This window comes from Botrytis cinerea, chromosome 2, assembly GCF_000143535.2.
Source record: "Botrytis cinerea B05.10 chromosome 2, complete sequence".
Taxonomy (NCBI): domain Eukaryota; kingdom Fungi; phylum Ascomycota; class Leotiomycetes; order Helotiales; family Sclerotiniaceae; genus Botrytis; species Botrytis cinerea.
In genome coordinates this window covers 2,254,827-2,275,143 of record NC_037311.1, presented here as the reverse complement: position 1 = coordinate 2,275,143, position 20,317 = coordinate 2,254,827, and the positions used below count along the sequence as shown (strand labels likewise).

The 20,317-nt window shown below is 44.8% G+C and overlaps 7 protein-coding genes across 7 annotated transcripts; 4 read left to right on the top strand and 3 right to left on the bottom strand.

Annotated features, from left to right (window-relative positions):
- Positions 1 to 490: 490 nt before the first annotated feature.
- BCIN_02g06510 (hypothetical protein) lies at positions 491 to 3,551 on the top strand. The gene has a single exon (XM_024691454.1). It carries the CDS (start codon positions 780 to 782, stop codon positions 3,012 to 3,014), a length of 2,235 nt encoding a protein of 744 aa, XP_024547225.1. The 5' UTR covers positions 491 to 779; the 3' UTR covers positions 3,015 to 3,551.
- A 130-nt stretch (positions 3,552 to 3,681) lies between these two features.
- On the top strand, positions 3,682 to 5,163 carry BCIN_02g06500 (hypothetical protein). The gene is made up of 2 exons (XM_001550540.2): positions 3,682 to 3,997; positions 4,323 to 5,163. Exons 1-2 carry the CDS (start codon positions 3,828 to 3,830, stop codon positions 4,888 to 4,890), a joined length of 738 nt encoding a protein of 245 aa, XP_001550590.1. The 5' UTR covers positions 3,682 to 3,827; the 3' UTR covers positions 4,891 to 5,163.
- A 3-nt stretch (positions 5,164 to 5,166) lies between these two features.
- Bctsr4 lies at positions 5,167 to 6,786 on the bottom strand. Its single transcript, XM_001550541.2, has 2 exons — positions 6,495 to 6,786; positions 5,167 to 6,399 (listed from the first exon to the last, which is right to left on the bottom strand). Exons 1-2 carry the CDS (start codon positions 6,618 to 6,620, stop codon positions 5,242 to 5,244), a joined length of 1,284 nt encoding a protein of 427 aa, XP_001550591.1. The 5' UTR covers positions 6,621 to 6,786; the 3' UTR covers positions 5,167 to 5,241.
- A 422-nt stretch (positions 6,787 to 7,208) lies between these two features.
- Positions 7,209 to 10,879, bottom strand: Bcutp22. Its single transcript, XM_024691453.1, has 2 exons — positions 10,456 to 10,879; positions 7,209 to 10,402 (listed from the first exon to the last, which is right to left on the bottom strand). The coding sequence occupies exons 1-2, from the start codon at positions 10,822 to 10,824 to the stop codon at positions 7,397 to 7,399; spliced, it is 3,375 nt and encodes a 1,124-aa protein (XP_024547224.1). The 5' UTR covers positions 10,825 to 10,879; the 3' UTR covers positions 7,209 to 7,396.
- Positions 10,880 to 10,918: 39 nt separating this feature from the next.
- BcStr2 lies at positions 10,919 to 13,262 on the top strand. The gene is made up of 3 exons (XM_024691452.1): positions 10,919 to 11,167; positions 11,271 to 11,365; positions 11,432 to 13,262. The coding sequence occupies exons 1-3, from the start codon at positions 11,120 to 11,122 to the stop codon at positions 13,101 to 13,103; spliced, it is 1,815 nt and encodes a 604-aa protein (XP_024547223.1). The 5' UTR covers positions 10,919 to 11,119; the 3' UTR covers positions 13,104 to 13,262.
- Positions 13,263 to 13,659: 397 nt separating this feature from the next.
- On the top strand, positions 13,660 to 17,569 carry BCIN_02g06460 (hypothetical protein). Its single transcript, XM_024691451.1, has 4 exons — positions 13,660 to 13,840; positions 13,966 to 17,241; positions 17,296 to 17,396; positions 17,452 to 17,569. The coding sequence occupies exons 1-4, from the start codon at positions 13,757 to 13,759 to the stop codon at positions 17,510 to 17,512; spliced, it is 3,522 nt and encodes a 1,173-aa protein (XP_024547222.1). The 5' UTR covers positions 13,660 to 13,756; the 3' UTR covers positions 17,513 to 17,569.
- On the bottom strand, positions 17,570 to 18,982 carry Bccoq9. Its single transcript, XM_001550546.2, has 2 exons — positions 18,282 to 18,982; positions 17,570 to 18,138 (listed from the first exon to the last, which is right to left on the bottom strand). The coding sequence occupies exons 1-2, from the start codon at positions 18,738 to 18,740 to the stop codon at positions 17,806 to 17,808; spliced, it is 792 nt and encodes a 263-aa protein (XP_001550596.1). The 5' UTR covers positions 18,741 to 18,982; the 3' UTR covers positions 17,570 to 17,805.
- Positions 18,983 to 20,317: the final 1,335 nt, after the last annotated feature.

The window sequence follows — 20,317 nt, the reverse complement described above, 5'->3', positions numbered from 1 at the left end:
AACCTCACTCTTGCGCCTTGGCCCTTGAAGAACGAACGGGTCTGGTAGCCTATCCTATCCTGTCCTGTCCTGTCCTGTCCTGTCCTGTCCTGTCCTAATCTATCTATATCCCTATCAACTCATTTAGCCTTTTCTATAACTCTATTGTCACCCCACACAGGGGGGAGAGGGGGAGCGAGGGGAGGCATGAACGTCAATAGTGCCAATTCATTTAAACCTCTCCTGATTGTCCAATGACACCTGGAGAATTAGATTGAATCGAAGCCTTTTCAATCATTTCCATGGATTTCCAATTCGACCTCCCATCCATTTACATGATGAACTCGATCACTTGTCCCAATTAGCAGCGGCAAGGCCTTTACTTATTGTGCTTACGGGTGTTCTTACCGCTTTGAGTGTGAAATGCTCGATCGATTGGGAAGCGAGTACTCCAGAAGGCCAGAGCGTAAAACAAACCGTGTATCAGATTTGCAACATCTAACCCCTTCCCGGTGTAACAAAAGAAAACAATAGTCTTTCAACCGTTTTTTCTGGCGAGCAAGGAATTGGTACTCATTATGCTGCTGTGCCTGATGCTTTCGTGAATTTTCAATTTGTTCTTGTGCTTTTTCACTTTGCGTTTTCATCGTTGATCGCCGTTCTTTTGGTCGTCGACAAGATAGAGTACCATTATGAAATTAACCTGAAGGGCCGAGGAGCCAATATTCAAACAAATCTCCTTGAGGGCTGATTCAATACATTCATTCGTAGCGACTGGGCGTCGCTTTTTATTTGACAATATGTCGACGAGCGCAAACCTGCCGGCAGGATTTTCAATTACTTCAATAAATGGTGTGAGATGTACTGCTGTCCCAAGGTCGGCCAATACAGTATCATCAGCAATTACAGCTGCAATTCCAATTTCTTCGGTTTCTACATCTACATCATCTTCATCTTCGTCTTCATCTTCGTCTTCATCTACGTCTACCTCCTCAAGCTCGACTTCGACTTCAACACCAACACCAACTCCAACTCCAACTCCAACTCCAGCTCCAGCTCCAGCTCCAGCTCCAGCTCCAACTCCGGAGAGTACCACCCAAACTCCGCAACCAACCTCAACATCGATTAGTGTGGCCCCAGCAGTTGCGAGTTCACCGGCGGCCGTTGCGGTGGGAGGACCAGTGGTACAATTGTCAAGTACAGCCACGAGTGCAGTTGAATCAACGCCAAGCCCACCAATTCCACCTCCCCCTCCCCCCCCACCTGGACCTGCACCAACCCCAGTAGCTACCACCTCAAGTGTATCCAAAACTCAAACAACTTCGACAAGTATCAGTACGACAACATCACCTAGCCCGGCGTCTAAAGGTACGACGCCAACTGAGTCATCAAGTACTTCCATAGCAATTGCTCAAAGTCAGATAAGTACTACTGCTACATCCACTCATGATCCTGCAAGCCATGATCCAGCAAGCCATGATCCCAGTGTCGGTCATGCAACTTCAGTCACGAGTGCAACAGCATCGTCAACACAGTCTGTTGAGTCAACAGCTGCAGGTGGAATTTCTTCGTGGGGTCGTCTCATGACTGCACCCGTAATTGGAGGAATACTAGGCGGGATTGGATTTCTTGCATTAATAGGATTGATCATATTCTGCTGTAGGAGAAGGAGAAAGTCAAAGAGAAATTCTCTTCTCACACCTCTGACAAATGGAACTCAGAACCAGTTCTATGATATTGATAAGAAGGCGCAAGGCCAGTATTACGATATTTATGATGATTCCGTAGGATCAACGGGTCGAGGTACAAACCTTAAAGCACAAATAGGGGGTGCCGCGACAAATTTCGGCGCAGGTTTAGTTGGCATAGGTTCTACTCTTAAAAATCATGTCCAAACAGGGAATAGGCCAACTGTGAATCTCGATAGAGGGAATTCACAGTTCTTTGAGGGCCCAATTCCATATCATAGCAGGAACAACTCTTCGGCATCTGCGCATGCATTGCACTACGCCGCAAAAGATCGAGCAGATGAATTCACAAATAAAGTTAAAGGTGTATTTCGAAAGAGTCCGAAAGAAGAACAGGATCCTTTTGCAATGGCACGCGGAATGCCGGAAAAGCAGTCCAATTTCAACAACCCGCAAGACTTTGGCAATCTGATGGACATGGATGATCGTAATTTATTAATGAAAGCTGAGCGCCGCCGTCTTTCTCTTTCTTCAAATTCGGGCTCTGGACAAATGTTTGGTAGCCTAGGCTTAGACTTCGGTATCCCACAAGATCCATTTGCGGATCCTGCTTCAAGAAACTTGAATAATAATCCGTTTGCGGACCCGAACAAATGGGATTCTATTTCTCGGCCTGGTCCTGCCATTCCGAGAACCAACACATACATCAGCGACGTCCGTCGTTCTCGTGGCGAGTCATTGGACAGTACCACTCGAGGTCATAAAAATGCACCGAGTAGCGTCTATGGACCGGCCGCATATCGCACTCCAAGCATTAGTAATGTATCACGGTATCCCTCAAGTATAGCACCCAGCACGGAAAGCTTTCGCGATACGTTATACTCTACAGCTTCCAATATCAACAATACGCGTAGAATGGCTGGCCGATCTGACCCCTTCGACCTCGAGCGACCAGAGCTATGGTTACCAATGCTGGCAAACAGTACCCCAAAATCAAATGGCCCTGCGTTGTTTGAACGAGGTTCCGATCTGTATCCCGATCCATTAACGATGCCCACCTTCAAACCAGGTCAGGAGCCAGTTGTGCCGATTCAAAGATTCGCGAGCAGCGACTCAAGAGTAGCAAGTCAAGGTACTTATGAAAGTAAGTATAGCAGTAGAACATCAATGGGTGACTGGGGGGATCCAGGTCCAGATGTAGGGAGTGGGCCGAGCAGTTTGGCTAGCCAAGGGTTTTATGGTATGAATGGAAACATGAATCAACAGTGGGATGTGAGGAGAAACGCGGATAATGTTAGCCTGATGAGTGCTACAAGTAGTAAGGGAGGGGTTGGAAAGGCTAGATGACGATGGCGATGAAGATGAAGATGAAGATGAACATGACTTTCTTTTATTGAATGGACCTTGGGAGTGTAAGCAAAATATACCATTGGGGGTCCACGTACCATTCGTTTAGTATGGACTGGAACTGGAGTTAATTGGCATTTGAAATCTTGAGCGATGTAGCGAATATGCGATTCTGTATTATTTTCAGAGAATGTAGGATGAGAAGACGGGAAAAGACTTGTACAATAGGAGATGACTATCTCAACATGGGAATTGGGATTGCTATCCCAGGCGAGGGAGGGCAAGAAAGACAACCGCCACAACATACTTATTATGGATTCATGGAGTAAAGATCACCACATACGATATTAGTTATTTATAGTCGAACAGTTCCGGCGAGATTTCATGTATATTCTTCGTATCTTGTTTTTAGGTAGACAGCGAGGCAGATCTAACTTCAATCCTACCCGAAGGAGTGTATGAATACATCTAGTCGTTATCCCTGAAACACCACTCCTTGTGTTGTTTGAAACTAGGTATACTTGAACATTAGAAACAAAAGACGAGTGAAGACTGAGGAGATGAGACGGGAAACCATTGAATTCCTCAATTTCATTAGAACAACCTGAGGCATCAACACCCCACTAGCGTCGGCAAAATCTTCACACAGCAGCCCTAACGAGCAACAGCAATATCCCAAAACCTCAAATTTCTTTCAACTTCCTTCTTCTTTCTTTGGACGACCAAGCCAATTTTTTCTCCCACCTCGCCGTCTCTCCACCAACACCCCACCTCCTCCTTTCATTCTTCACACATACCCACGATACGATAAATATGGGTGTCCCTTTTGATTATGCGCCAGATAGGCCAGAGCATATCGATGCTATCCTCAACGGACTCGATCGTTACAACCCCGAAACAACAAATATTTTTCAAGAATACGTAACGCTGCAGTGTGAGGAGAAAACTTATGATTGCTATGCTAATCTGGCGCTTTTGAAACTGTGAGTCGGATTCTTTTTTGTTTTGTCTACTGCTGCTTCTCTTTTGTTCGGCGGAAGAATGAGGGGAAGAGTAGGAGCTCAAAGCTCTGGGCTCCACAAACTCAACGAATCTCAAGCTCGAGAATGAGAATGAGAAGATTTACTATGTCTATATGATGAATGAACGTTTAACGTTCCCTATTACCTGAAACTTTGGAGAATGAATCCCTCCATTTCATGAAGTTTATTATTAGCTCTATCTGAAAGACACGATACATATTATTGTTTAAACTATCGCAAAATATCAATTGGTACACATAACTAATGCATCATACCAAAACCACAGTTACCAATTCAACCCCCACCTCACCAAAGACGAAACCATAACCAACATTCTCGTCAAGTCCCTCACCGTTTTCCCCTCCCCAGACTTCAGCCTCGCTCTCCACCTCCTCCCACCCCACATCCTTACACCTATCTCAGCCTCATCATCTCTTCCTGCAGCAGGCGATGCTCCTCTCTCCGAAGCCGTACAAAAGCTCGCCGTTCTCAACACCCTACTCTCCTCCGCAAACTACAGTCAATTCTGGTCAACCCTCGATTCAGATGATTTGTACGCCGATCTCATCGCCGACGTAAGTGGTTTCGAAGAATTAGTGCGCATCCGCATCGCCTCGACGATTTCCCAATCCGTGCGCGAAGTAGCAAGTTCGGAGCTCGAGAACTGGCTCGGAATGAACGGTGAAGCCTTTGAGAAATTCATCAAGGAGGTATGTGGATGGACTATAGAAAATGGCGTTGTCATTGTACCATTAAACAAGGAGAATGAGGCCAAGGGAACCGTGGTCAGGGAAAATGTCAAGATGGAACAATTCTCGAGGGTAATTAAGAGAGCTTATGAACAACCTGCTTAGGCGTGCACGGGTTGGGTATTATGAGATATGCTTGTATGCAAAGGGATAATGGGTTGGAGGTTGGCGTTATATCAGGGTGTCCTTGAGGAACGGGAAAAGATGCATACTCTTTATCTGTTTAGCATCTCCCTCGATAATGAGGATCTCGAGATGAGTGGCTGGCTTCTAGACATCGCATAGATAGTAGCTGCAGTGTGAAATTTTGCTTCACTGTAAGATGCACGCGAAATCTGTTGCAAGTAGCCGGATGAAATAAAAAAAGTCAAAGCCCCAAACTATGCTTCATTTCTCATATGGTATTCGCAATAATGACTATGTATTTATGACGCTTGAAACCCCTCAACACGTCTCCTATTTCTTCCCGCCCAACTCTTCCCATTGCACTCCAGCCCACTCTTCCACATATCCCGTCTTTCCAGCTTCCGCCCAGCTAGGCACACAATCCTTTTCACAAACTCCCAGAATTACCGTCCCCCAATCCATTCCATCCAGGCCCTTTTCCTCCCTCTCCAACTCCATAATCGCATGGGGTGTCACCTGCACTTCAAATACTCTCCCTGCCCCACAGTTCGCACAGCGCGGTATCTTCCAGTTTCCACTGCCATTACTAACTTTAACCTTCTCATTTCCCTTTCCAGCATCCGTAAAGATCTTTCCCACAGAATCTGTCTTGGAGTAGAGAAGAGGGGAGCCACGGAACTCATAACGGATTACTTGTTCGGGATTTTGGGACAGACGATCGGCGAATTTCTGAAAGGTCGTATCGTGCGTCGATTCAAAGATTTCCTTGTCTTCTTTTCCGCCAGATGATGAGTCGGGTGTGTCGTCGACGACTGTAGCTTGGGGTGGTGGAGGTAAGGGCTCTTTATCGAGGGTCTCGTAGTCGGCATCTACGAGGTAGTAAAGGGGATAGGGTGCTGGGAGATCGGTTGTAGGCCATGGTTCGCTAGGTGGAGGGGTTTGAGTCGCTGGTTGAGATTGTGGATTGTTGAGGGATAAGGTAGATGCAAAGGTTTTTGGAAGGGTATCCTTTGAGGTCTCTGAAGATGTAGGTTCGGGGTTTTGAGGAGGTTTTGCAGCGAGTTCAGAGGTAGCTAGACCAGCAGTCGCAAAAGGATTCGAAGGTGTGTTTCCGCCTGATGGCGTAGAGAATGGATTTGAGCCCGTTGCGAATGGATTTCCGGATGTTGATGGCTTGGCTCCAAACAGACTTTCTCCTATCCTCGCTGCTGGCTTTGCAGGCTCTGGTTTTGGTTTCTCTTTCTCCAGTTCTCTTGATTTTGGCTTGCTTGCAGATTCGGCAATTCGCGTACCGCGCAATGCGCGAACACTTCCTTCCTTTCTCCGACATGTTTTTCGGCGACATGTTAGAATATATAAACGACGTTCATGGTCGGGGAAGTGAGAGGGGAGATCGGCGTTCAGTTGGAGGATGAGAACCATGAGGTCGTTGCAGATTTTGCATTTTGCGAGAGTGGCAGACGGAGGCGTAGAAGGGTCAATCCAAGACTGAAGTAAGTGTTAGTCAAATTTCAGATGGCAATTGTAGTGGAGCAAAGGGTAGTTTGGGTGATTTTCGAATAATTATTGAAGGGAGAACTTACAGGCTCACCACCTAAATAACTGATTGTATCGTCTTGAGGTTCTTTCCCGGCATAACCAAGTAAAACATTGGTTTCTGTGTAATCTTCTTCCTCACCTCCAGATGATTCACTATCATATGGTGGCATTGTGACACAAGTTATCACCAGTGCGCAAGGAGAATGTAAGAGGAAATAATTAGAATATGAACCGCTTGAGTAATAAAGGGTCAGTTGGTAAATGATATGTAAAATCTTCCATCCATAGATTGCCCCGCGATAACTTTTTTACCCCCACCTAAACTTTTTTTTAAGCGAGTCAATGTAAGGCTGAAGGTGTGGATTAGAAAATGCTTGGGCCAGATTAGCTCCCGGTGAGCTCTGTAGCTGACTGGTAATTCCCGGTGAACTTCTTTTTCCATATTTGAATTGACCACCTCTCAAACAGTTCATTGAGTCCAACCAGTCTTGGAAGTTGACTTTACAGGATTTTGTGTATTAGTTTCAAGTTAAAAATGGAGCTTTAGAGCTGTATACTAGAATTCAAAGCTTTTCTAGTATAACATTTTGTAGTGATTGAAACGTAGAATGTAAATACCAGGTACGCAAGATAGGCTGCTTATTTTGCAACTGTTCCAAGTTACTCGACCGGAAATTTCTCACGGAAAGAGATTCTTCATTAGTGACGTAGATTTCTCAACTTTTTCTTATTTGCAAGTCACATTATCTGATGGAGAATGGATTTCAAGACTATCATCCTTTAATTTTATTGCACCCAATGGGTCAGCTATCCAATTGGTATCAACGACTATTGCTCAAGACCATGTGATCCCTTAAAATATGAGCACCATTCCATACTTGGGTATCATCTAAGAATTCTTATCTTCTTACATTACATGTCCTTACAGTATTAAAAGCGTCATCCTTCAATGAATTTCTATCCTCGACACCATATCACCTCCCAAACGAGCGATCTCTGCCAACATCGCTGACTGGTTGATTTTAACATTCTTCGCTTCTTCGTCATCCCCATCGTTTCCTTCAGGTTTTACTGCATATGCCAAGTTCACCTTGAAAGCTCTAGATACATTCGTTTGCGGATTCCATAGTCCTCCAATTCGAGAGATATCTGTTGCACTACGGAAAAAGACAATACTTCCACTGTACAGACTCTCTAATTCTTCGCTGAACATTCGCAGAGGTTGATAGTCGACCTTTTCAATACTCAATTCTGATTGCACTTCAAGATTTTTGAAGCGATGTGAATCCTTTGCTTTCGAGGTGCCAGCAGCTTTAGGATTTAAATGAATAACAAAATTATAGTCATTTGTGGATGTTACAAACAGAGATCTGTTGTCCAAATTCAAGCTTTGGTCTTTGACGGCTTTACAAGCTGACCGCGCAAGAGCGGTCATTCTTGCAGCTACCATTTTCGAGGGTCCCTTTTCAGTGAAAGCGGTTCCGGTCATGTCATGATTTGATGCTGCAAATACAACAGTGCGATTCATGCCTGGATCAATTTTTCGCCATGCCTCCAGCCTGGTATTCAATGTGGAGACATCCTTATCTGTCATCGTACCGGTGAAGTCTACGATTAGTGGAGTCGAACGCCAATCCCATTTCGAAATGAAGAGTAAAGTTCGCAAGAATCCAGACATGACACTCGATGGAGCTTTCCACGGATAAGGTTGCAGAAAAGCTCGAGCTGCCAAAAGCTCGATAAGCTCATCACTGATATGGTCGGAAAGCATGTGGCGGTCGAACCATTTCTTAACAAGACGAATGGTTGGTGATAGAAGAGGGAATCGAGTACAATGTGTTGATATTGATTGCGTATGTAATGGGAGCTGGATGTTGAACCTTTTATAGATAGAAAGTGCTGAAACTGCATCTTCTCGCGATCGATTGTCACTAGACTTATCTTTGATTTGGCGTTCAAGAAGTGTGTGTTCTCGCTCATTGTGGATTCGAAGGCGAAACGTGGCGCCCGATGGATAAAACACATCCAAGAAAGCACAATTTTGTAGTGGTTGATCCTCATTCTCTATGCCAAGTCTCGTGATTATGCTATCGTTAGACTCGACCAAAAGCTCGCCGATCTTGAGAAGAAAAGCAATCTTAGTTCTTTGGATGGCAACAACGTCATCTGGCCACCTACCAGATCCCTCAAACTGAATCAGCACATCAGCTGGGACACCTAGGGGCTGTCTAGGTGCAAACAAGGGAAGGTCAATCGACGAAGATCGCAATTGAGGATCTACTGCAGAAAGTTGTTTCAATTGCAACGGCAGACTTTCCATATCTCTGATATCTTTCTCGAAAGTGTTGTATGCCTGTCTGAGGACTTCAAAAGCTTTAGAGCTATTTCCATATGAGGGTAGTAGTTTCTCAAAACCCTCGCCAATGAAGCTCAATCCTTTGCTTATCTCGGCTCCAAAGTGTCGCTTCATAAGATAAGTGACAATATCCTCAAAGATGGAATAAGTTGAGCCAGATGACCAGACTAAACTTTCAAGAATACTTCCATCCTTGAAACGTCTCAACTCGGCCTTCTCACCCCAGAACTTCTGGAATTTTAATGCTTTCTTCTTATCTTCCGCAGGTGGACCATGGTCAACAAGACGACTGATATTCGCTGGATCAAAGGAAACCGCAAGATTCAAGGCCTGATCATTACTTGTTGACGGCCCCGAGCTCTTAAGCGACCAAGGGGTTGTTTCGGTGACCTTAATATCTAAGAGCTTGACCCTATCTGACAAGCCCTCTTTCAAGGTAGCGAATACACGGTTCGCAAAAGTGGTGGTATGAATTTTATGATCACAACTAGACACACCGTCCTTTTGGGCGGGGATAGGAATGTTTACGATGCAGTCATATTTCTGCAGGATCTGATCGGCCTTTGTGATGAACGTTGCCTCGAACTGATCAAAAGTTGAGTCATTGAGCATTGTCAATGAAGTTTTTGCTTCATCACGCAGTAACTCGTATGAAAATGGCGTCATTTTGTACAGAATGTTGACGCCTCTTGGGCCATCGTAGAATACTGGAGTGTCAGATTTCGCAATTTGGAGATCTGGTGCCTCGTAAAGCACCGGCTTTTTAGCCAGATCAGTGGTCGATATATATTGAACCACTGCCTTAAACATTTGATAGCTGCTATATCCGGGGGATAAAAGGCTATGTCCTCTGGGACCACCTCCTTTCAGCAGCAGAGCGGTTAATGCGGCCCACTCAAAGTGTCCTAACCCTCCCTGAGATATAGCACTGCCAAACCCTCTCTGTCGAAGCCAAATTCTGCCAAGCAGACACGAATCTTTGAAACCTTCCGATGTCTTGGATGCATTATGAAGCACTTGGAGATATGATTCGAAGTTACAGTCCGCGCTCAAGGACGAATTGTAAAATGGTGAAGGCTCTGCTGTGGTGGCGTCGTTATCTGCCCCCTCTTTAGGGCGAATCGAATTCTTTGTAGGGCGTAGCTTGGTCTCTGCAAAGCAGCCACGAGCAGCAGCAGGTATAATATGTACCTCAAATCGCGAATTTGGGTCCCCTTTTGTGCTAGCTTTCCATGTAGCTACTAGAATAGGATGTAGGCTGTTCCCATTCAGAAAATCATATTCCAATGTCAAGTCTGGCATTGAAGTATGAAGTCCAGCTGCTATCGTCGCCAAATAGTACGCCCTCTTGTAGAAGTATCTATAATTAAGATAGTCTTTCTCTTGGAAAAGCGACTTCGGCATGTTCACAATCATATCGACACACAAAGGCCTTTCGGACTTGACCATAGTCCCCAAAGCATAACTCCCAACAACATTAATTCCGGATGGTTTCGAATATATAAGTTTGTAGGCCGCATTATTGTCGGGCTTAGGATCAGGAAAGGGTATCGCAATCTTGTGAGTTTTGGAGAATAATTTAATGGCATCGGGAATCTAATTTATATGTAAGTGACTAGCGTTGGCCAATAACTCGAGATAAAGCTTACAAGAAGAGGTTCGTGATCTTCAAGGCCTTCAATCGCATTCTTGAGCTGGTGTAATGCGGATTTTATTCCAGCAGCGCGCTTTTCATAGTTTGGTCGTACTTCATTCAACAGCTCGTCTACTTGAAGTTTGAACATGCTTGATTTATAAAGACCGCCGGAATATAGCGCAGCATCCTGATCATCGTGTCGTCGTTTTGCAGGCGCATGTTTGGGTTTCGATTGAATTGCACCCGCATCATCAGATGAAGAGGCTTCATCTGCCGCAGCATTCTCAGTCTCGACAGTGTCTACCTTTGACTTTTGGGGTTGCGGAGCTTCATCGTCGCTTGTATGTTCCAATTTGCGTCGTTTCGTGGTAAGAGGTGCCATTATGGTAATGTTGCTGATGCGCGAATGTTGGCAATTGTCTCTCTGTCCCTACTACTAAAATTATATTTTTCAAAAAAAGATTCGAAATGTCTTAGCCCCCCCATGCACTAAATTTAAGCTTAAATTTTAGAGTCCTCTTATCCTGAAACTCCGATAGCGGATAAGATCTTTGATTGCACAATTGTTAAGCATCGCTACAAGTGGGATTCTCAAGTTAAATTTCCCAAAGAGCGGGCTTCTGCATTTGTTAATATATTTCCACCGTCACCTCCCGTCTTTACACCAGAAACTCAAAATGTCGGTAATTGAACTTGGAGAGTCTGTACCTGCCTTGACGCCACATGTTAGTATTTCAACTTTTCGTTTGAGCATAGTTAGGAAATGGCGAAAAAGGATTTTTGGGCGTGAGTCTGTCAGTGTGATTCATGTATCTAATGCTTTTCTAGGCCACAAGTGTTTCCTTGCCAACGTGGAAGGACAATGTTGGTTACGAAGAGGGTGACCAAAGGGTCATGGGGAAATTGACCACTGGATATCCTCGGTCAGTTTACTTGCACTCTCGTCAGCTTTTTTCACTCAACTGACACCGTCTGGTCTCGTGACTCAGATTCTTCATTCACAAACTTATCGTTGCATTCGCCGATGATATTGTCAAGGCCCATGGCAGCCAGAATGAGCAGGCGATGCTCTTCCCATCGCCTAAGACAGCCAGGAGTTGTGTGGCGTTTATGCTTTCAAGGGACAAGTCAATATCTCCAAATCAGCTTAGTGTAATCGATTTGGTCCTTGAGCGTAATCAAACCTCATCAGAAGTCCTCACCAAGATTTCTCCTTCCATTTCCGCTGTCTTGTTTGCCAAGGAATTGTTCCCGGTTGCGAAGCAATACTGGCAACACTCTGGAGACGGCGTTTCTAGCAGAAGGGCTGAATTTTGCCACACTCTGTTCCAAGAAGGATTACTAGTGAAAAAGACAAACCCGCCAAGTCCTCAGGATGGTGGCAAGCTATGCAAAGGTCCCAGGAGATACCAGAAAGGCTCTATAGATAAGACATCCAGAGGCCACAACGGCTCAGGTACGGGCGACAGCCATCATTCCCCTATCTCGCCGATAAACTCTGAGGCTCGGGAAAGCTCGCAGTTCCTAGAGGAACGCTTTGGTCGAAATCTTGACGTTTCTTTCGTGAACAATGCAAGATCGGCAATTCGCCGTCGGATCGCTGGTTCATTGGTTGGTGAAGTTGATTTGTCTGAGACTCCGAGCAAAGACATGGCTTCTAATATGCGTGGAGTCGCCGAGCTTTCTGAGGACGATGTCTACCTCTATCCTTGCGGTATGAACTCGATTTATAACGCCCACCAGATGCTGTTGAAAAGCAGAGGCTCTTTGAAAAGCATATCTTTCGGTTTCCCATATGTCGATACTCTTAAAATTTTGGAAAAATTTGGTCCCGGCTGCAACTTTTATGGCAACGGCTCTTCCGAAGATTTAGATGACTTGGAGAAAAGATTGAAAGCGGGAGAAAAATATCTCGCACTATTTTGTGAATTTCCAGGAAATCCAATGCTGAATTGTCCGGATCTAAAACGGATCCGGGCATTGGCAGATGAATACGACTTTGCTGTGGTGGTCGATGAGACCATTGGAAATTTTATCAATGTTCACGTTCTACCATTTGCAGACATAGTCGTAAGCAGTCTCACCAAAATCTTCTCGGGAGAATGCAACGTTATGGGTGGAAGCGCCATCTTTAACACTGGTGGAAAGTACTATCAATCCTTGAAGTCTGTAGCTAAAACAGAATACGAAGATAACTACTGGGCCGAAGACGTTATGTTCATGGAACGCAACAGTCGCCACTTTGTATCTCGAATCGAAAAAATCAACGATAACGCAGAAGTTATCTGTGATATTCTTCGAGCCCACCCATTGATAAAGTCGGTTTACTACCCCAAATACAACGCTTCTAGAACTTTCTACGACGATTGTCGTACACCGAACGGAGGATATGGCGGGCTTCTTTCATTAACCTTTAAAGAGATGCCTCAAGCAGTCGCATTTTATGATAAAATTGAAACTGCGAAAGGCCCAAGTCTGGGAACCAACTTCACATTAACTTCACCTTATGTGATCCTAGCTCATTATATGGAACTAGACTGGGCGGCACAATTTGGGATACCTGCTGAACTCATTCGGATCAGTGTTGGTCTTGAGGATGCTAGTGACCTGAAAGCGAGGTTTGCGACGGCATTGAAAGCAGCAGAAGATGCAATTGCTTGATCACTTGTAACAAATATAGTTCAGCCTGCGTGGGATAGATGGCGTTAGGTACAGACGTTTCAACAGTCTGGGCCAATTCATTCGTCAATGAAAGAGATGTAGATAGAACAGCCTAAAAATATAAGATTTTGACACAACTCAATACACAGTTTTTCCCCAGCACAATCGTAAGCAGTAAGTCGATTATTCCTGAAGAAATCCAGAATCCAAAATGTGCATTGCCGTATAGAACGTACCGACCCAAGTAGTAAGTTGAGTGAGTGGCTTGATCCAACGTAATCAGTCCAGTAGCCTTGCTTGACTTGAGCACCGTTGATAAGATTCCAAATGTCTTCTTACCCATTGAATACCTATATGCAGATTGAAGTAAGTCGGTCTTCAAACGTCAGATAATCAGACAACGAAAGATTTGATGAAAGAATTATTGATAAGGATGGAATTTGCACATTGAGTTTGGCCGTATTGTTCATTTCACGGCAAGTCAAGCAACGTAACCTTACGCTGATTGGAAAGCTTAATTCACTGCCGCGATTGGAGGCTTATCAGGTGCTCTCGCGTGTTTGTAACTTATCTTCAACGCGTCAGATGGGCGACGCAATTAATTTTATTTTACAACTCGACTCTGACTTTCACCAGAGTAACTAAACCGCCACATGGCTCCTCTAAAGCGTGCAAGACACGAAGAGGGGGATGTTATTGCAACTGAGAGCTTAAGCTCAGCCTTACGCCATGACAGTGTGCGTAATTCTTGAACACCAACCACTACCCTTTTGCGCCGCTGGATATTGGCAGATGTCCTCCACCTTCTGCCATGCCTCCAGGATATCTATTCATGCTCACAGATGCTGACATTTTATCGTAGCAACGCAAACGCGCCAAAGTCTCTAATGGCAAATCTTCCTCGAGATCATTACAAGTCCGCGATGATAGCCCCTCCAGTTCTTCCGACGACGCCGGCGATGATGACGATAATGATGATGACGATGATGACGATGAAGAAATGACTCCCCCCCCTGGAACCCAGTACGAAATAATTCGCGATGCTGGTTTCAAACATTTGGAACACACCGAACACGATGATTACATTGCCACTCAGCAACTTCTTGCCAAAAAACATACCCCTCTCACCAATTGCGCCGCCGAGAATTCCATCATCGAAGAAATTCAATGTGTGAACTTCATGAACCATAAGAATCTTAAAGTTCCCTTAGGGCCACTTATCAATTTTGTCGTCGGGGAAAATGGAGCTGGAAAGAGTGCAGTTTTGACAGGCATCACGCTCTGTTTAGGTGGAAAGCCCAGTGCAACGAACCGTGGAAGTAGTATGAAAAGCTTGATCAAGACAGGAACTGATCGGGGAATGCTTCTCGTCAGGTTGAAAAATCAGGGTCCTGACGCCTACCGCCCAGAATTATATGGAGAGTCGATCATTATTGAACGTCATTTCTCGGGCAGTGGTAGCACCTATAAATTGAAGAACACAGCTGGTGGGATCGTATCCAGTAAGAAGGGCGACATGGATGACATAGTTGAGTATTTCCAGCTCCAAGTTGATAACCCAATGAATGTTCTTACTCAAGATGAGGCGAAAACCTTCATTACATCTTCTACCCCAGCTCAGAAGTTCGACTTTTTCAGGAAGGGAGTGCAACTTGAACAACTTGACAATGATTACAAGCTTGTTTCCGAGAGTTGTGACCAGATCGAAGTTCTTCTTGATGAAAGCATGGGTGATCTGGAGGCACTGGAAAAACAGGCCGAGGATGCAGAGGCAAAGAAGAAGATTTATGATCAGCATCAAGACATGAGAGTTGAGAAGAGAGTTCTCAGAAACCAGTTGACATGGTTTCAAGTTGAAGAGCAAGAAAAAGAACTGGAGGTGCGCAAAAGGACGGTTTTGGAAACACAACGAAAGATTGAGGAAAAGGAGAAGATTGTAAATGAGAAGGACCGAGCATATCAGACACTCGATTCTTCAGTTGAGCGAGCTTCCGAAAAGGCAAGAATTCTTGGAGAGGAGCTTCTTCCTATCAAAGAAGAAGAGCTAGAAGCCAAGTCAAAGGCTGAAGAAGCAGACTCGGAGGTTAAAAAGCTTCACCAGGAACACAAGGAGAGTAAGCTGGAACTCGAAACGGCAAAGCAAAAAGCTCGAACTATACAAGGGGAAATCGATTCCGAGCAGAAGCGTATTGAGGATGCAAATGGTGGATCTCTCAATCGAAAATTCACAGAGATTGAATCTGCTAAAACGGAAGCTTCGCAGGCCAAAACTGAATTTGAGAATAGCTACGGAGAAATGCAAGGATTGGTAGAAAAGAGTCAATTTGCTAAAACTGCATTTGAAAAAGAGCAAGGGCCTTTAGCTGCGAAGAGAAAGGAAGTGGAGAACTCTAGGAACAGACTAAGAGAAATGCAGAACGAACGCCCGGATCCAATGCGCGGTTTTGACCAGAGAATGCCTGAGCTACTTCGGAGGATACAGCAAGATCGAGGGTTTCTTCACAAACCTGTTGGTCCTATTGGTCTCCACGTGAAACTTCGCGATCCGAAGTGGTCGGATATTCTCGAGGTGTCTATTGGGAACACCTTGAATAGTTTTGCCGTTACCAATAAAGCAGACCAGGCTAGGCTACAGAAAATTATATCCTCCACGGGTATACTCCGAACCCAAATCTACATCACGAATCCTCAACCCATTGACATCACAAACAACGAGCCTGATCAGCACTTCATGACTATTTTGAGGATGTTGGATATTGACAGTGAAATTGTGAGGAATACATTGATCATAAATCAAGCAATAGATCAGGTGTTACTAATAGACGACTTAGAAGAAGCAATGCGCATCATGGAACCTAGGTCTATGCCCGCGCATGTCAGACATTGCTTCACCCCCAATCCACAAAGAAGAGGCTGGGGTATTCGTCTGTATTGCAATGGCCCCAACTATCAAAATAGTGCGCAGGATTATGTACCACCCTACCGATTCAAACCTCGCATGAAAACAGATGGTGAGCGCAGAATTGTCCTGCAACAGGAAGCATTGAAACATTGTCAAGCTGAAGAGTCGAGGCTTGCAAACAATTTCCGTACAGCTCAACAGCGTGTTCAAGAGGTAGAAAGGGCAATCCAACAGCACAAGGTTGCCCAAGGCAGACTAAAGATTCGCCTACAGAAGGCTGAAGAACGTGTCGAATCATTAGAAAATGAATACAACAACCTTGACATAGAAGATGGCTATCTGGATTCCCTCAAAGCACAACTGGAGGAAGCCAATGATAATGTTACGCATTACGAAAACGCTTATGGCGCTACTACTCTTGCAAGGACTGAGTACAACACAACGTCTCTTAGTTGTAAAAACGCCTATAGGGCCGCCAAGAAACGTGTTGAAAGTCATGAGAAGCTGATTGCCGACGCAAACCAGAAGGTCAAAGCCAAAGAACAGGCACGCGTTATAGCACTTGGGGAAAAGAATAATGCTATCGCGCAAGCTGAGGCCTACAAGGTGGAGAAACAAGAAGCCGAAACCAAGCTCGCAGATACGGAAACTCGAGTCGAAGAATACATTGAAGCGGCAACGCAGATATGTGCCAGAATTCCAGTACCACCACATGAGACCAGAGCTAGTCTTGAAGCAAAGTACAAGAGTATTACGGATCAATTAAGTCAGTATAGCAGAAAGCTCGGGGTCACAGAGCAAGAAATTATAGATGGCTACGCAAAAGCCCATGAACTCCTGAAGAGCTTTAAATCACGCCGTAAACACATGGAAGAATTGCTGCGACTACTCAAGCATTCTTTCTCTCTGCGTATGAAGCAATACCGCAGTTTCCAGAGACATATTTCTGCTAGATCTCGAATCAACTTCAATTATCTGCTAAGTGAGAGAGCTTTCAGGGGAAAACTTGAGATTGATCACAAGAACAGATTACTGGATGTCCATGTCGAACCTGACGAGACAAGTAATAATAAGAAGGGTCGACAAACCAAGACACTCTCGGGAGGAGAAAAATCATTTTCGTCTATCTGCCTACTTCTCTCTCTCTGGGAAGCTATGGGTGCCCCTCTTCGCTGTTTGGATGAGTTCGACGTTTTCATGGATGATGTTAATCGGGATGTGAGCACCAAGATGATTGTAAGTTACGACAAACTCACCCCCCAAAAAATCCATATGCTAATCAGTCCATAGATCAGCGCTGCTCGACGCGCCGTTGGCAGGCAATTTATCTTGATCACACCCAAAGCCTTGGGAGCTGGCGTTGACAACCATCCTGATGTGTCAATTTTCAAGTAAGTCTCTCCATCGCTAGTCCGATATCTAGATCTTGCTACTGACGTACAATAGACTTAAAGCTCCAAGAGACAGATTACAGAAATCTATTCCCGAGATGATAAATCCTGCTTAATCGACTTTTACTGTAATTTAGTTCGCTTCTAAAAGGTGCTGGGGAATTGTAAAATCATGGCGGGGAAATATTTGGTGCTATGTCTTACGAAGATATGGCGTTATGGTGTACACTGGTCCTTGAATCCAGGTATGGTAGTGCCCATGTGGCTGCTATGGGTGGCAATTTTGATGTTAAAATAACATGGATCTGAATACATGACCTAATTTTTGATCTTTCTATTCTCTCCTACCATTCCATTCCATGCTATATGAAAATCAAAACCTATTCCTCTATCTCATATAAAGCATCCACTAAATCCTCATCCCCTTACTCCTCAAAACATTAACTCCCGCCATCGCCGTGAAACCCACCCATTGACTAATCCCCCCAACAACTCCTCCAAGCACCTGTGAGTCCCTAAATCTTCTCTCCAAGAACTCGCGAGTATCTTTGAAGCCTTCAGATTTATCTGTCGTCATGTATAATTCGGTAGTGGCGTAGATGGTGGAAAGACTGGCTCGCTTGGTATACCAGGAACTGTCGACTGAGATGTCGCCGGATAGAAACCAGATCTCGTCGGAGAGGGAATGAAGTTCGCGGAGAGAAGTGGGGAGATTGGTTGGTAGCGTGAGGAGACTCTGAGCCTAGGAGGGGTGTTAGTTGGGGTATGGATATATGTGAATTTTTGGATTGGATTTAGAAGATGGGAATTTTGAAGGTGTTTTGGAGGCGGTTTTTGGTTTCTTGTGGAATGTAACAACAAAAGTCTGAGCTAGAATTTACGAACCTCCTGCCATTTATGAATCACATCTTTGTTTCCCATCAATCTCTCCCACGTCAATGCCTTGACTCTCCTTCCCACTCCCTTTGGCGGTTCCCCTCCTTCATTTTCTAGAGGTGGAGCAATGAGTTCTGTGTGATTCTTCAAAGCTATTCTTTGGGTGTACAAATGGTAATGTGCTAGACTAAATGCCCCTTTTGGAAAAAGATTCGTAGCGGCAGGTATATAACCGACATCTTGGGCGCCGAGAGAAAGAGTATTAAGAGTGAAGCCGTGAGTAGGGATGTGCGGAAGGGCGGCGCGGAGAATACTTGTTTCGGTGGGCGGAAAGGGAGAATCTGAGGGAGAGGGGCGGTCGTATGAATGATAAGATTTGGCAGAGAGAGAAATTGGGCTTGCGTGATTGTATTGTTTGGTGAGAGGCCGTAGATGGCGGGGTAGTAGTCTAATTGTGGGAGACGACATGGTCGGGAGGTGGTTTGTGAGGATAAATTTTGGTGGTGTTAATAGTAGAAGATTTTCCAATTCAGCTTGGGCCAATAGTTGCCCGTCCCGCGGGATATCCCGCTAGGCTCGTTTCTTTGAGCTCTACTAGGAGTAAGCTCAAGGTAAGCCTCCCTTTTGCTTTTTCAACCGCAGAGCCTCGTTTATGAAGGAATTTGGCCGTCATCCATAAGCGGATGAAGCAATTGTTGGCTAAGTTCGCCGTTCTTTTCGTGTTGGCCTCTTTCTTTGGTGCGAATGCCCTTGTAAGGTTACCTTTGGTCCACTTTTCTATATGCAGTAAGAAATGCTACCTCTCACAGCATGTATGTCATGTTTTTGTTGGTGTCTTTCTCGTCACACTTTTCGTTACCCCTGGTATGAAATGTTTATTCTCTGCGCGACGTCCCATTCGATGTGGATAGACTCGGTCGAAAATACATTGCGGCATGCAATGTGAGCCTTCCCCTAGGGATGCAACGGCAACACCGTATTGCATGAGACTTTTGGTCTTGTTCTGCAAGATACGAACAGGCACATGTATACATGTAATTGTACATATCAGGGGAAATCGACCTATCTCTATATTCTGATCTTGTTCTTTCAGGACAGAGCAGCTGAAAATGGGCTTGGAAATGACACTTTGTGATTGAGGCATCGTCTCGTGAACATGTCAACTTGATTCTGCCGTGCTACGGGGAAGAGCTTCCGTCCGGCAAGCCAGTTAAGCCCAGGTATTGTTGCAGATTTCAGCTGCAGGCCATCAATTTTTGGGAATCACCATATCATTGGCGTTTAGACCCTCCGATTCAACGTTTCTTCCACAGTGGTAATGAGCATGCATGGGATTGCTCAAAATCCCAACAAGTGGGTAGGACATGTTTTCATTCACCTTGCTCATACGTTAATTGATATATTGAAGCGTGTTTCATGAAGAAGTTGGCCGAAAGTCATAGCTCGTGGCAACATTGCATTTGCATTCCCATCCCTTTAGCTTTGTTCGTTTGGATAAGAAGGACTGAGATCGCACATAACGTGTGAGAGACCCTAGGTGTAGATCTAATGAAAGGGGACTATTGGTGGATATCTACTCCCAGTTCAAAAGACTTCATTGGTTTGCTCGATCTGAGAGGTTTGAGCTTCCTTATTCGATAAATTTGAACCAGACTTGATCGAGCCAATCTTCTCCGGAGTTCGAAGACTAAACTACTTTTGTGACTTGTGCGGGGGTCTGTATGTACGGTGCCTATTAGAGAAATGCGACTTTCGTAGAAGATTGTTGAACTTCAAGATCTGTAATGGCCATTAGGTAAAAATGAATCCAGGCCGAGGTGATCCTGGAGATTCTTTAATCTGAACCAAATTGAGTAGCATGCGATGAATATCAGTTTGAATAACAGAAATAACTAACACGTCCAATTGAGACGGTAAGTTGCGAGGAGTAAGTTATGGGTCCATTGTATCATATATACATACATGACTACTCGCGCCGTACAGCGAGATTGACCAAAAGCATATATACTTCACGTCGGCTCCAGGGTCATCCATTGATGATACTA

Coding starts and splice junctions, on each gene's coding strand:
- BcStr2 (XM_024691452.1), top strand. CDS start 11,120: ATGTCGGTAATTGAACTTGGAGAGTCTGTACCTGCCTTGACGCCACAT. Junction 11,168..11,270: donor TACCTGCCTTGACGCCACAT/GTTAGTATTTCA, acceptor ATGCTTTTCTAG/GCCACAAGTGTTTCCTTGCC. Junction 11,366..11,431: donor TTGACCACTGGATATCCTCG/GTCAGTTTACTT, acceptor CTCGTGACTCAG/ATTCTTCATTCACAAACTTA.
- BCIN_02g06460 (XM_024691451.1), top strand. CDS start 13,757: ATGGCTCCTCTAAAGCGTGCAAGACACGAAGAGGGGGATGTTATTGCA. Junction 13,841..13,965: donor CAGCCTTACGCCATGACAGT/GTGCGTAATTCT, acceptor ATTTTATCGTAG/CAACGCAAACGCGCCAAAGT. Junction 17,397..17,451: donor CCTGATGTGTCAATTTTCAA/GTAAGTCTCTCC, acceptor GACGTACAATAG/ACTTAAAGCTCCAAGAGACA.
- Bccoq9 (XM_001550546.2), bottom strand. CDS start 18,740: ATGTCGTCTCCCACAATTAGACTACTACCCCGCCATCTACGGCCTCTC. Junction 18,139..18,281: donor TGATTCATAAATGGCAGGAG/GTTCGTAAATTC, acceptor CACCCCTCCTAG/GCTCAGAGTCTCCTCACGCT.
- Bcutp22 (XM_024691453.1), bottom strand. CDS start 10,824: ATGGCACCTCTTACCACGAAACGACGCAAATTGGAACATACAAGCGAC. Junction 10,403..10,455: donor AAGATCACGAACCTCTTCTT/GTAAGCTTTATC, acceptor CATATAAATTAG/ATTCCCGATGCCATTAAATT.
- BCIN_02g06510 (XM_024691454.1), top strand. CDS start 780: ATGTCGACGAGCGCAAACCTGCCGGCAGGATTTTCAATTACTTCAATA.
- Bctsr4 (XM_001550541.2), bottom strand. CDS start 6,620: ATGCCACCATATGATAGTGAATCATCTGGAGGTGAGGAAGAAGATTAC. Junction 6,400..6,494: donor GTTATTTAGGTGGTGAGCCT/GTAAGTTCTCCC, acceptor CACTTACTTCAG/TCTTGGATTGACCCTTCTAC.
- BCIN_02g06500 (XM_001550540.2), top strand. CDS start 3,828: ATGGGTGTCCCTTTTGATTATGCGCCAGATAGGCCAGAGCATATCGAT. Junction 3,998..4,322: donor AATCTGGCGCTTTTGAAACT/GTGAGTCGGATT, acceptor CCAAAACCACAG/TTACCAATTCAACCCCCACC.